The sequence below is a fragment of the Perognathus longimembris genome, chromosome 2, assembly GCF_023159225.1.
Source record: "Perognathus longimembris pacificus isolate PPM17 chromosome 2, ASM2315922v1, whole genome shotgun sequence".
Lineage (NCBI taxonomy): Eukaryota > Metazoa > Chordata > Mammalia > Rodentia > Heteromyidae > Perognathus > Perognathus longimembris.
Genome location: NC_063162.1, coordinates 146,590,148 through 146,605,520, shown reverse-complemented (window position 1 = coordinate 146,605,520; position 15,373 = coordinate 146,590,148). Strand labels below are relative to the sequence as shown.

Here is a 15,373-nt window from a genome sequence, read left to right as displayed (position 1 = left end):
CTCACTCTATTAACCATAATAAGCTGGCTTTTAGCTTGTTTTCAGAGCTCTCGGAACACTGAAATAAAAACTGTGTCTTATGTCAGCTTATAAACGAACTTAAATAACCAGAAGAATAAAGCAAATGAAATGTTCCTTCTGTAGATGAGTTGGGTACTCTGTTCAGTTCAATGTGGCTACCTATAGACTGCTGGAGAATGCAACCGTCAGCAAGGAATCTTGGCTCATCCTTTCAGGTTATTGAAACATTGTCTCTCTCTAAGGCTAACCTCCATAGGCTGAGTCCAATGAATAATTTTAAACATCTTAATTTTTTAATCTATGTACTATATACAGTTATACTTCAATGCCCAAGAACTTTTCTGTTTAAAATTGAAATAAGTATGTATTAGATAAATAAAATTGTTTATGGCCAAAGACTAGTGCATTATACAAATGAAAATAATAATGCTTTCAATGCATTTTTTACAACACAATGAAATAACATTCAGAAGATTCAGCAGTTTTTGATTATACCAGTTGGTAAGCACTGGAGTTCTAGAGGCTAACACATTTTGCTATTTGACTACATGGACACACTCCCTTGTTCTATCTCTGATAAACTGCCCCACATTTACTGGGAAAGGCTGAGTTACAGGAACCAATACTTCATTATTGGAAAATCCCAGATCAAAAGGGCATCTTTGTGTTTAGTCAAAAGAACTTTTCTGGTAATTTAATTTTCCACATTAGAAAATATGAACTGGATTAAGTATAAGCTCATGAAGCAAGTCAAGTTACTGCCGACAAGCAATACATTTGAAACTTCATTTTCTTCAATTGTTGATCAAGTGATCCATCATATTTTCCAGTTAGTGTAGACACTGGGGGGAACTAAGAGAAGCAGAAATATGAACAGAGAATACTGTGGGCATCTGCGAGATGGAGGACAGGTTATGGATGGTTTCTTATCTACTTTTATGGCTTTTTCCTTTATTTTCATCACTATTCCCTTTAAATTAGAACTCCTTCGTACTCGGAATCATTTCAGTGGGTTCCATTTTGATGAAAAAAATGGTATTGTTATTCCAAGAACATGTTTGTTAAGAACCCAAAGAAACACATAGGTTTCATGGATTCCGTCATTTGTTGTAATTAGAATATGCCTGTAAATCTATAAGTAAACACGATAGATGGTAGAAGACAAAAATTACACTAGTGTAATATGGAGGTTAGATCTGGCCAGTGCCATCATTGGCTGTTGAGGGGTATCAGATTGACTCCATCTCAGATTAGTTAAAGAGAGCAGAAGCCGACTCCATCTTCACTAAGATCTCCCCCGCCCTATCCAGGGAAGTTCCTCTTTGCTGTGATAAGATTGTGTAAACCACTTGACCACCTGAGTAGTGGAAGGTTCAGGTTAAACCTGTGCCCTCCGTGAGTAGGCGTATCCGCCTGCATCATGTGAGCCCCGCCAAATCTGTGTGCCAAGTCTAACTAACATGATAGGTTGGTTCAAACAGTTACTATGAGGCAGATCGTAACTCCATTGGCCACCTGCGTGTGACCTCGCATGCTCTGTAAGGGTGTAACCTCATTGGCCACCTGCGGCGGCAGGCTTGACCATGTGGTGTTTGCCTTTATAACCCGACCCCAAGTGTGGCCTGGGGCTCGAGGTCCCAGCTCCCGAGTCTGGGCCTGTGACCCTGGCCGGTCAGTATACTTTTTACTTCCCCAATAAATCCATCTTTTTGCTTGAGACTATCTCTGAGTGGTGGACTCTTGGAGGGATGGGGAATCCCCCCATCCTTGGACCCCATTACATTGTGGTCCCCTCCCTTGGGAGGACCCCATTACACTAGGACTTAATCCATTAAACAGGACTCTATAGTCACAAAGTGAGACCGAGGGAGGATATTGTTAGGAGTGGATCTCAAAGGCTCAATAGCTGTGGGCAAGTGATTCTATAAAATGATGCTTATTGAAATAAACTCCAAGAAATGGAAGCAAGAGGTTTCTGTTATTTTACTTTGTTTGTTTTGTTTTTTCCCTTAATTGCTGTTTTTGATTTCTGTACTTTTTGTCTTGTATGTAAGTTAATCTGTTTGAGGGAGGGCAAGGGGCAGCACAGGAGGGAAGGTGGGACAAATGGTGAATTAATGCAGCAGTGATAGTAGACATTATGTGGAAAATGAATATGTGGGGGGGCATTGAGGGAGGGACTGGGAGAAAATGAGGGAAGAGGTGGCACTGTTCAAAAAGAAATGTACTCGTTACCTAACTTATGTAACTGTAACCCCTCTGTACATCACCTGTAAATAAAAAATAAAATTCAAAACATTGAAATGGGAAAAATAGACTGACTCTGTGATTTGTGAAGTGTGAACCATAGACTTACTTTGGCACTTCTCATCATTTGCCTCTCTACTTATCTCAAGTCCACCCCAGGGGAGTAACCACGCAGAGCTGCCAGCCTTGTTCGGCAAGGCTTAGATGCATATTTCTTGCCAGGAGCCGAGCATCTTAAGGAAATCATTCCTTCACCACTGGATCATAATATGATAGTTTTTACCTCCCCGGTAGGAGGTTAACCTCAAGTCACAGAGTTAAAGGCTTTCCTCCTTCAAATGTCCTATTCAAATTGAATCCGTCCATCTGTTTACACAGAGCAGAATCAAACAAAATCTCAGCTTACAAAGCCGTGGAGCCCCTCAGCTTCTGAAAATGCCTTCTTCACAGAGAAGCAACGAATGAGGAGCATAACGGGACCTTTTCTTTTCTTTCTTTCTTTCTTTCTTTTTTTTTTTGCCAGAGGTAAAGGGTTTGTGTGGGAGAATTTGGTCCAGATCCAAAAACTGACTCCACATTTGGACATTAAAACTGTGAGGAGAACTGTACAAAACACGTCCTGTGGTTGTGTTCTGGGCCAGTTGACCTTCCAACTGTATTGTATTTCAAGTTTTATCCCACACTCTGGAGATGCTTACTTAAAGAGCAAGGAGACATGAAATGGTTGACACTAGAGGATGTAATGGTTATAGTAAGAATCATCCATTTGTTTCTGTTATATCTATGTATTTTAAGGTTTTGAGTCATAGGACCCTCGAGGATGTGCAGACAATCAAGTTTCTGACTGGCTTGGCATTGGAATTAGTTATGGGCTGCACACAGCTGCATTCTACCAACTTCCTATAACCTTACTGCATTGCTTTAACTGTGTTCTAATTTAAGGGTTAAATTTTAAGTACTTCTTTTTAACAACTTTTTTGTGACAAGACAAAGCATCAGAGAATTATTTAGTTATTTATTTATTTCCTGTATTCCAAGTAGCATTCTTTTTTATTTTAGATACAATTATGAATGCTATTCCTGCATGTATGGCAATAGACAAAAATGTGTGAATGGTTCTTGATGAAAATGATTGAGAAAGAGCGAATAAGTGAAAAAATCATTTTAGAATATAAATCAACATAGGATATTCTGTTGTGCTTCTTTAGAAATTTTTTCTTAACTTTTCTGGGCCTCAGATTACCCACTCAGAAAAAGAGTGCAAAATGATTTATCAACTATAAGACACTATCCATTGTAATATACATTATTACATAAATCACTAAAGAAAACAAAATTACTTGAAATCATAAAGATGGTTTATTATACCTTAAAATTGTTCATTCATTCTTTTTTTTTTTTTTTTTTTGAGGGAGGCAATGTTGGTACCAGAAGTTAAACTCTTACTTGGCCTTCTCTTCCAAAGGTTGAATTATACCACGCACTTAGCTTGATATTTTTGCTAGCTATGTGAGGACAGAGAAAGCTTCAAACTGCAATCCTCCAAGTCTCAGCCTAGAACTAGGATTACAGATGGAAATTACAGTTGCCTAGTTAGCTGTTGATTTTTAATAGACATTTTGTGTGGGTAAGCTTGTGTGTGTGTGTGTGTGTGTGTGTGTGTGTGTGTGTGTGTGTGTGTGTATGGACTGTGTCTGGGACTTGAAGTCAAGACTTGGGTATTGTTCCTTAGCTTTTCTGCCTAAGGCTGGCTCTCTACTACTTGAGACACAGCCCCATTTCTGTGTGTGTGTGTGTGTGTGTGTGTGTGTGTGTGAAGATCAGTGTCTCAAAGACTTTCTGCCCTGGCTAGCTTCAAATCTCAATCCTCAAGATCTTAGCCTCCCGAGTAGCTAGGATTACAGGTGTAAGCCACAAGCACCTGGTAAAATTGTTATTTTATAGCTAAAAGTCATCGTTAGTCTACTTTTAGATACATTAACAAATTAGTTTTTTTTATTTCTGTGTGCATAATAACAGTTATGATTAAGCTGCACATTCAGAAGCAAAGAAAATTAAAAATAACCAACCATCAAGTACCTACGCACCCAAGGTTAGAGGTGTTCATATATGAAAAACAGAAAATGTTCTTAAGACTTTATGAATCAGTTAAGTCAGTGACTGTCATGAACAATCACTTACTTGTATATAATAGATCATCATTAACTGAGAAAGCAAAATTGGACATATTAAAGATTACACTATAGCACTTAATACACTAGAAAATCTACACTGTGAAATTAATTGGGAGTATAACTTTTAGGTATAAAAGAGAAAAATGACTTGTTTTCTTAGCATAATGGTTTCAAGGACTTCTCTGTCAACAACCTGGTATCTAGTATGTTTTCAGATTCTTTATTTTATACATGGAACTGTAGAAAGAATCCTCCCAGCTCTCTAGATGATGATACTCTCACCTGGATTTTCTTTTTAATGAGGAAGGCCATTTACAGTGTTCTCTAACAGCGATTTTTCCTTCTGACTGACACACAAGTACAACCTAGTGTAATGCTATTTGCTTTCTTTTCAACTTCTACCGACGTCCTCCTGTGAAGGAGATCTTTAAAGAAAATGATGGCTCCATCTGTCCAGTTGTACAGACTTTAGGGTTTCCTATAAATTTCATGGAACTTACCTATTCCAACTTGATGGATTCATCCTAGACAACTGCTTTACTGAAGTGCTTCTTAGCCAATAGAAGTATCTTTGGAGTCATCTGACACTTGCTTCAGAAAACTCACCTTGCAAGGTAAACAATACTGAATTTATTTTTGTAAGGGTCATTACCTTTCAGGTTCACTCAAGGAAATAAATAACCCATTCAACTACCTAAGGGAAAAAATAACTTTCTAGGGAAGAGCTCTGAATGGATCAAAATGTTTATATTTCATATTTAAATCCCAATCATCTATGTAGTGAATGTGAATCAAATTTGTGAGAAGCCATCGTGTTTGTCGTGAATCATTAAACAGAGAATCAACCATTGTCAACATTATGTGTATTCTTGTCCATGAGAAGATGTAAAATTTGTACTTTGAGTATCAACACACTTAAAATTCCTTGTTTTCCATATCTTGTAGTGGTTAGCCACTTAGAGCTGTATGTCCTCTGAACTTGTATCTTCTCAGATCATATAAGCCTTCCTTCAAATGACCTAGCCACACACCCCTTAGGGACATTGGGTAAGTGCCTGTAAATTCGCAATGTGCGCCTCTGCTGCCCTCTACTGGAAGAATCAATACTTTGTACAAGGCTGCCAGAAGGCAGATGTGTGTGTGTGTGTGTGTGTGTGTGTGTGTGTGTGTGCGTGTGTGTGTGTGTGTGTGTGTGTGTGTGTGTGTGTGTGTGTACAGGTCCTGAGGCTTGAACTCCAGGCCTGTAATACTGTTCCTGAGCTCTTTCGCTCAAGCCTAGTGCTCTAACACTTGAGCTACAGCCTTACTTCTGGCTTTTGGGGGGGTTAATTGGAGGTAAATCTCAAGGACATCCTGGCCAGGCTGGCATTGAACCATGATCCTGAGATCTCAGCCTTGGATTACATGCATGAGCCACTCGTGCCTGGTGCCAGCTATTTTTAATAATTGAAAAGGTGTAACACTGAGTAAAAACACTACTTTGGAAAGAAGAAATCACAAAGCTAACTTAATTTTTGATAATTACTCCAAAATTGCTACTTTGGAACATTATTGTAATATAATATTCCCCAGACGTGATATATTAGGCTAGATTTGGCTGCCTTTTTAATGGCTGGAAAAAAAATTCTGAAGAATAGGGCATTTTTGTTTATTCCTAGATAAGTAAATGAGTTGAAACCAGTCATAAAATCAAACTTTCACTTAGAATCCTAATTTTTTCTTTCTAAATATGTCATTTTTTTCCACTTTTATACTAAGGCTTGAACTCATGGCCTCACACTTGCTAATCAAGCAGTATATAAATGTCTACTTTCTTTACTGAGTAGAGAAAAGAAGTTTGTTTATTTCTTTCTCTTATCCACACTAAAATGAGACTGATGGTCAATTACTTACCCTCTTTTACAGTTTGACCAATTTGTCTTTAATGAAAGAAAAGCCTTCATAATTTTTCATTTTCTTCTTCCTTTATCAAATATATTTATTGAGCATATTCCACATGCTAACTACCTTGGGAAATGGTCTCCTGTCTTCATGAAAACTCTACAAGCTCTTAGGAGACATGGAGATTTTTGTTAAACAGAAATAACTTCAAGAATAATTATTTAATTATATTTTATTGAAACAATATCAAAATCAGAATGGATAGCTTATACACTACGCCATGATTGGATGCGCCCAATGAATGGAAAAGTCAGCATGCCTAAAAAGAAAGGGGTTGCTTAATGTCACGCTTGACTAGATATTCCCCTAGATATAGAGGGCAGTGTGCCTCTACCAGTGATGCTGTTTGTGACTGAGCCATAAGGAAAAATCACGAGTAACACTACTTACTTTCATTTGAACTCCTATCTTCTCATGTAACAGGGAACCTTAAAAAATGATTGCACCATCAAACTTTACAGACTTTAGGGCTTGATATAAATTCCATGGGACTCACATATTCTATCTGGATGGCTTCATCCTAGCTGAGTGCAACACACGAGAAGAAACGCTGTTAAATTCACAGGACATTCAGTAGAACCATGGGAGAAGAGTGGGATCTTAGTACTAGGGCTCAATGATTCTGGAGGGAGGAATACTTTAAACCCCCCAAACCAAACCTGAAGTCAAATCTGGAAGGATATAGCAGTAAGCTTAACTACCAGCTACCCTAAAATGGAGACTCTTTAGGAAGTACGCAAAATGGAAACATTCAATAACTTAAAAATAGTTATGTCCACCACCCACCACCACCAAAAATTGTTTGACATTCAAGAACTATAAATATTTAATCCATGTCAGAAAGTGGGGAAAAGGCAATAAAGAGACCAGGCAATGTCAGGGACAATGGGACTCTAAGACAAAGACCCTAAGTCATCTCTTCTAATTATGACCAAGGATGTGAAGAAGCATGGAAGACATTTAAAAATAATAAAGAAAACTTCTGACATTGAAAAATATAACAATGCATAGGAACAATGCACAAGGATGATGTATCAGACACTGAGAATTTGCAAGCGAAAACTTCATCGAATTTCAACCCACATGTATAAAGACTATATGAAGTGAAGTACAGAGGGAACAAAGGGGTAAATAGAAATGAATGGACTCTTATAAACTGTCTGACAATATACCAAAGCTTAAAGTGTGTGTATTCTGAGTGGCAGGGAGAGGTACCTGAGAAAGGAAAAATTTAAATACTCAAAAACCAAATGGTTGGAAGTAGTTTGAATCTGACTCATACTCTAAACACGTAGATTTGAGAAGCTGCATAAGCTACAACTAGAGTAAATACAAAGGAAACTATGTACAGTCACAATGACATTGCTGAAAATTAACAATAAGGAAAACATCTGAAAAAGCAAATGAACAAACAAAAACTCCTATACACATTCTATGCAGGGGAGCAATGACCAGGAACAATACAAACTCAAAGACAGTTGCAATATATCTTTAAGATATGGAAGGAAAAGTACTCGCTAACTTAGAATTCTATACAAAAATATGTCTTAAAACTTAAGGCGAGTTAAAGATGTTTCTAGACAAACAGAAGCTAAGAGAATTCATCCCAGGAGAAGTATTTCATAATAAATGTTACTGGAAGTCCTTCAGGCTGAAAGATCTTTGAAGAAATTTGAGCCTGCATAAAATAGTAAAGAGCTTCACATATGGAGGAAAATACATATAAGATGATTACATTTCTGAGTTTGTTACTTTGGCATTTAAATACAGAACACTACTTGACTTTAAAAATCATTAAAATGATAAACAAGTGAAATAATTGAACAAAATACCACAACCGATAGGAAACTAGATCTATGCTTTTAAAATAGCCTTATGCCTTATGATAAGTGACATAATGTTATTAGACCATACAAATGATAAGTTAAAGATACATGCGGTTGATCTTTAGAATATAAATCTGTGAGTAAAGAGGAGGAAAAAGTAGAATACTAAAAATTACTCAGTCAAAAATAAAATAGAAGGGGGCTGGGGATATGGCCTAGTGGCAGGAGTGCTTGCCTCGTATACATGAGGCCCTGGGTTCAATTCCCCAGCACCACATATACAGAAAATGGCCAGAAGGGGTGCTGTGGCTCAGGTGGCAGAGAGTTAGCCTTGAGCAAAAAGAAGCCAGGGACAGTGCTCAGGCCCTGAGCCCAGGTCCCAGGACTGGCCAAAAAAAATAATAATAATAATAATAATAATAAAATAAAATAAAATAGGAAAAAGTAAAGAACAAATTATCATAGAAATAAACCTGATGATACTACATGTAAAATACAAACATTCTAAGAAGAACTTTGAGATTATAGCATTGAATTTCAAAACTGCTATACTATACAGACATCTATATGTATATACATACATCTATACATCATTTACAAGTATAAATACAAAGAGATTAAAAGTAAATTGAGGAAATATAATATTCTGTGCATATGTTAACCATAAAAGAGTAGATCAAGATGATATGTAATAGATATATTATATATGCACACACATACATATATATAATAGGAAGGGACAAAGAGATATAACTTGCTTTACAAAAGGATATTAAAGACAACTAAGGAGACGGTTGTACACAGGCTGTTGCTTTAAATAGACCATTCTACGTCTAAGGTCACAGGATCATAGAATGGAAATAAAAGACAAATTGAAGTCCTATAGATTAGCTTAGAAGGATAAGTAATGATGCTAAAAAGAAGGAAAGAGGAATAAATCAAGGACTTCAGTTTTAGTCACCCGAACCAGAGGAAAACATAAAATTTTAAGTGAAAATCAGTTAAAGTGGTTAGAAATACTATTTAACCTGTGGATGATCAAATCAAAATTGGTAAACATTTTGAGGTTGAGAAAATGATTTGATTTCCTCAACAAAAGGATGCCAGAATAGATAAGCTGGGCAGTGGAGACTTGAACTACCTATTGGCAACCTTAAGGGGAATAGGTTTGTACAAAGAAGTACTGGTATCTGGGCTCAATAGTGTCTTGTAGCATTTCCCCAAAGGTTGGGGAAAGACAGCTTTGTCAGAAGTGCCCAGAGAACAGTGCTACATGTTTCAATGTCTTTGAGACATTCCGGGTTTGGAGATAAAGGCTTTCTTACCACTGGTCTTCATGAGTTTCTTTAAGAGGAGATAATACATTATAAGTGCCAAAGCAGTTTGGTGATATTAAGCTACATTTCTAAGACTTATTTCATTGTAGCATGCTTTTAATTTTGGGGAAAATATGCATGTAATTTGCCCTTTTCCAGTTTCCAAGTCATGAAGATAGATTGCAAGATAAGCAGTAAGGGACCCGGATAGCCCTTTTCTATCCTGGAGAAAATCCCATAGGCTACTGCTTAGGGTTCAGAATCAAAGTAGACATAATAAATAAGCAAATAGAATAAATAAGACAAATAGGGCTGAAGATTATAAAGAAAAGAATCTTGTGCATATATATCAGTAACCAGAACAACCCCCCGCAAAGATTCTACCAGAATCACAGCCTTGTAGAATACCAGCAAAACAAAAGTGTATACTTTCACTAATTCTATTCAATTGAATCTAAGCCAGAGCAATAAGACAAGAGAAAGAAATAAAGGACATTCAAATAGGAAAGAGAGAAATAAATTCACTCCATCCACAGATGACGTGAAAGCAGAAAACCACTAGAGCAGATAAACAAATTTATTTGCACAGTATAGAAATCAGCACTCAAAAATCAGTTGCTATTTTAATAAAATTGCCGAGAAATAAATCAAGTCATAAATCTCATTCACAATAGCTATAAAAATCCAACTTAGAATAAATTTAATCAAAGAAATGAATGATCTCTAACTTAAAAATTACAATTCAGTGGTGGGAAGATCAAAGAGGTTACATTTACATATACAAAAATGGAAAACCTGTCATGTTTATGGTTGAGAAAATTGAAATGGTTTAAATATCTGCATTAACCTAAAATGGTTGACATATTCAATGCAATTCTATCAAAACAACAACATTTTTTAGAAACAGACAAAAATGTATAGAAAAAATATCCTCAATATCCAAAGCAATCCTGAACAAAATGAACAATGCTGAAAGTTTTACAATACCTGACTGACTTAAAAACTTATTGCAAAGTATCAGCAACCAAACCAGCAGTTTACAAACAGATATACAGGGGGGCGGTTGAAGGGAACCTAGGATTTAAATTGTTTCTGTTATTGAAAATAAATTGGCTGTAAATCCATCTGACTTTCAATAAAGGAAACAAGAGCATACATCAGATAATGGACAATTTTTTTCAATGAGTAATTTCTGGAAATTCCATATACAAAAGAAAGAAACTCAACTACATTCAAAGTGCATATCATTGGTCAAAGACTTAAATGTAAGAACCAAAATTATAAAACTTCTACAAGAAAATATAGGGGAAAAACTTTAGGACATTGATCTAGGAAATTTTAAATATATATACATATATTTCAAAAAGTATAGATAAAGCAAGCAAAACTAAAGGAATGTGATTGTATTAAACTACTAAGCTTCCATACAGAATGGAATCAGTCAAAATAATGAAAAGAAAACCTACTGAATGAAGGAACACTCATGCAAACTCTTTTTCAGAGACTGAATTCTGAAATAAATAAGTAATTTAACTCAAAGGAAACAGAAAAACAAGAAAAGACCCACAAAACCCAAATTTAAACATGCAATAAAAATCCAATTAAAAATGTATAGATGAAGAACTTAGAAATAGTTCAACCTCAATAATCATCACAGAAACGCATCACAGCAACAATGAGAAATCGAAATGATGTATGAGAGAGAAAGACAAATACAGATAGAGATAAAGGAAGGGAGAAAGAAAAAAGAAAGGGAGAGAGAGAAAGAAAGAGGGAGAGAGGGAGGGTAGGAGGGAGAAATGTTGGCAAGGGTGCCAAGACAGGAAACTCTCACATATTGTTTTGGAAAATACAAAGTAGCCAAGTCACTATGGAAAACAGGATAAAATCTCCTCAAAAAACTAAAAAACAAAACAAAACAAAAAAAGTAGTACATGATCCATTAATCCCACTACTGGTATATCACCAAAGGAATTGAAGAGTCTGTTAAAGAGACAATTGCAACCCTCATGCGTATTGTAGACTTGTTCACTATCACCAAGACATAGAATCAACCTAGGTAACCATCAATAATAACAGATTAAATTAAGCCTATTAACACAATTGAATATTCTTCATTTATAAACCTAATGAACCTGTATTATTTACAGCACCGCATTTAGAACTAGAGGACATGATGCCTAGTGCAACAAGTCAGGAAAAGAAAAAGACCACATGCTCTCACTTATACATGGAAGATACAAAGTTGATCTCCAAGTAAAGAATAAAATAGTGTTTACCAGAGTAGGTGCAGGGAGGGAAGGAAGCTGAGAGGATTAGTAGACACATGCAGCAAGCTGGATAGAAGAAATAACTTGATGCTCTAGAGCACAATTGGATAATAATGGCTGGTAACAATTAACTATTTCAAAAAATCTAGAAGAGAAGCCAAAGGAATCATACGTACATACACCAATTACTCTGATAGATTACGCATTGGACACATGAATTGCCATACTGAACCTATACACATACATAGGCAATTAATAAGTCACTTATAAACAAAACTAAGCATAACCAGACACCAATTGTTCTTGTCAATAATCTCAGTTACTCAGGTGGTTCAACTCAAGGATCAAAGTTCGAGTGCCAAAGCATGTCAACTGTGCAAAAAAAAAGGTAAAAAATTTCCAAGATAAATTTTCCAAACCTACCCCCTTCTATCCACTCTATCCTTTCCCTCAGAAGTAAAACTTCACTTTCCAAGAACTTTCCAACACATTTAACAAGACAAATAGATTGTTCTTAGATTTGCTTTTGTTTTTACTCAGCTGTTATTTTCCTAGGTGAGGGCATATTGTGTTCAATTTATTATCTTTACTTTTTTCTCCCACCGATATTAATAATTTCACGCGTATTCATTGAACCTATACTCTGCGTATACTGTTTGGCTGGAAAAATAGTTGAATAAAATAGGCATGATTCCTGTCCTAAGCTAGCAATCTAGTAGGGGGTGAGAAATCAAACAAGTAGCTACCGATTATGATTTTAGCTATGAGGGGAGAACAATCCTAAAATGAGCTAAAGAGTAAGTGGGGGTGGGGGTGGGGAGGGAGTCAGGCTCAAGGCCAGCTGTGAGGAAAACTGGAGAAGTAGCGAGCCAGGCTATTCATCGTGACATTCGTTGATTCTCTTTTATTCTTTGGAGCCACCATTTCTGGATATTCAAATAAGATATAACAGCTCTGCATGACCCGAAACATAATAGTTGTTCAATAAAAGTAAATTTTTTTAATTAAAAAATCATTTGCAACCTGGCAGATTAATCTATTTCATTAAGTCTGCTCATCTATAGTGGTTATGTTTTAGCCACCTGAATATGCTGTTATTTTCCTATGCATAGGGCAGCAAAAACAAGAGCCTGGCTAGGCCCCAAGGGCAAAAACATCCTTTCCCCATGGCCTTGAGCAGTGGAGCATGCAAACACCTGGTTCTCATGTCATGGCCCATTGCCCAGGGAAGACTTACTTGCCAGTCAACAGTGGAATGACAGGACCCCAGAGGTAGGTGCAGAAACTGGACACCCAGTCACAGGGGATAAACCATGCATGAAGAGCTCAAGCAGGCTGCGGGGGGGGGGGGGGGGAGAACTTATAGAACCCACAGGCTGTGCAACAATCTCTGAGTCACGTAGCTTTCTTCCAGTGACACCTTACTAGCCAGCCCCAAGATGATCTACACTGAGGGTCTCCCTACCTTGAGACCCCCACCTCTGGGGGAAAAGGGGTGGGGAGGAGGATCTCTGCTTATCTTTTTCTCCAAGAAATCGTTGGCATTTGGCTTTCCCTAATGTGTCCACTCCAAGGAGACAAAGAACCCAGTCCAGGTGTTGCAGTTTGTTTGCCTTTGATGGGACCCTTAGGTCTTTACTTGTTATAGCAATGAAGTGTGTTAGGTGTGCAATGGTTTTCACAGTCTGGAGTTCACACTTGTCATAGCAAGTAAGCTTATGCAAGCATTTAGGTGTTTTTATTTCCACTTATTTCCCAGTCTGCATTTCTTGGGCACCTGGGTCATGCATTGACTTCTTGGGAGGCAGTGACTGTCCCGGGAGCCAGAGGGAGGAAGCTCCTCCCGGAGGCGGGCTCACAGGGGAGGGCGTCTCCCTCCACCTGCTTCCCGGGCTGGGAGGAGTGACACCCCCGGGGCAAGCAGTTAGCGCTCTGCTACCGGTATGTGGACAGCAGCCCAGGGCACCCAGGATCGCCCCGAGGTAGGGACTCCGGGAAGGGGGCGGGGCCCGAGCGCGTGCGCGTGCGCGCCGGCGGCCCGGGCCGCGCGCGCCAGGCCGCTCAGCCGAGCGCCGAGCGGTCGATCTGGGGAACTTCGCCCTCCCCCCCCCACCCCCCGCCCTCGCCCTCCCCGGCAGCCCGCGCTCCCGCACGTCGCTGGCGGCTCCACGCGCCGTCGTGTAAGTGCGGAGGGGAGGAGGGAGGACGGTTGGCCCTGGCGGCGCAGTGCCCGGATGGGCGGGAAGGAGGAGAGGGGAGAGGAGGGAGGAGGGGGGGTCCGTCCCGACGCTGGGCTTCGCCCCGGGGCGGGGGGGGGGGGAGAGGCGGGGGTGCGCACCGCGCGAGCCCTGGCGGATCCCGGCCCTGCCGTGACCCGTCGGTTCTCTTTCCGAACGCACAGGTCGTAACCCGCCATGGAGCTCGCCTTTACCCCGCTGGAGGTCCTGCTTCCCGCCGGTACGGTATTCCACCGCGCGCCCCCGCCGCGGGGTGAAAGGTCAAAGCGCGCCCCCCACCCTCCCAGCCCGGTCCGTGAGGTGAAAGGTTCCAGCGCGCCCCCTGCCGGGCAGGGTGAAAGGTCAAAGCGCGTTTCCCTCCCCCCCCTTCTCCGGAGGGGAGGGGGCGGGGAGGGGTTCCTAGTGGTGAGGACCGGACTCGCCCCTGGGAGCACGGCGCTCGCGTGCCTCAGTTTCCCTGATTGACACGCGGAGGAGCCCCGGCCTGGCCAGGGTGCGGTGAGGAGGGGGCCGCATTTCCAGCCCTTCCCCCCCCTCCACCCCCCACCCCCCCCCCCCCCGCACCCGGCAGGAAAGGATGAAGCCCCCCCTCCCCCCCCTCAAAGCGCACACCCAGCAGGTGCAACACACACCGCCCAACCTGCCCCTGAGGGCCGCCGGGTTCCTCCTGCACCCCGGCCTTGGTGAGGGACAGGGGCGCCCTCCCTCCTGAGGCACTCCTCCCGCCTGGCTTTTTGCTGGCTCATGACAGAAGGAGTCTAGTGTGTAGTTCTTCCCGGGCTTTTGAGCCACTGGCACGGGATTAAGGATTTTAAGGGTTTGGTTTTTTTTTTTTTAACTTTCAAATTACTAGACATGGAGTTAGATGGAATGATCCGGCAGGTACTTGTGCCTCTGAGCCTTCTTGCTCACCACGGGGGGCACCCTCCCCTTGGAGCCACACTTCCATCGTTTTTGCGGGTTAATTGCAGATAAGAATCCCATGGATTCCCCCCCCCCACCACCACCCCCACACCCCCGTGGTTGACTTGGAACTGTAGTCCTCAAATCTCAGCGTCCGGAGTAACTAGAATTACACGCTTGAGCCACACGGGTGCCCAATGTAGCACTCATTCTTCTGGCTGATAATGGACTTCTTTGTGATAAATTTGTAAGGTGAGTGCATTTTGTAATCCCTGTGTTTTTAGCATGGTTCCATTGAATAGAACTTCTAGTTTCATCAACAGAAAGCACCTCCCCCCCTTTTTTTTTTTTAAAATGTTTCTAATTGCTCCTTATGAATTCAGGGGTCTGGTTTGATTGGATCCACATCAGGTAGTGATAGTAAAACACCTAAAGTAG

General features: G+C 40.1%; 1 protein-coding gene across 2 annotated transcripts in view; it reads left to right on the top strand.

The window, feature by feature from the left end:
* Positions 1-13,957: 13,957 nt before the first annotated feature.
* The window catches only part of Tpk1 (thiamin pyrophosphokinase 1), a 240,713-nt gene continuing 239,297 nt past the window's right edge, over positions 13,958-15,373 (top strand). The window contains exons 1-2 of one of the 2 annotated variants that reach the window (XM_048340405.1): positions 13,958-13,975; positions 14,197-14,252. In XM_048340405.1, the coding sequence (XP_048196362.1) occupies positions 14,210-14,252 (43 nt within the window). In that variant the 5' untranslated portion in view covers positions 13,958-13,975; positions 14,197-14,209. Of the gene's footprint in view, positions 13,976-14,145; positions 14,253-15,373 lie in introns of those variants that run through there. The other variant, XM_048340406.1, reaches the window with a different exon arrangement.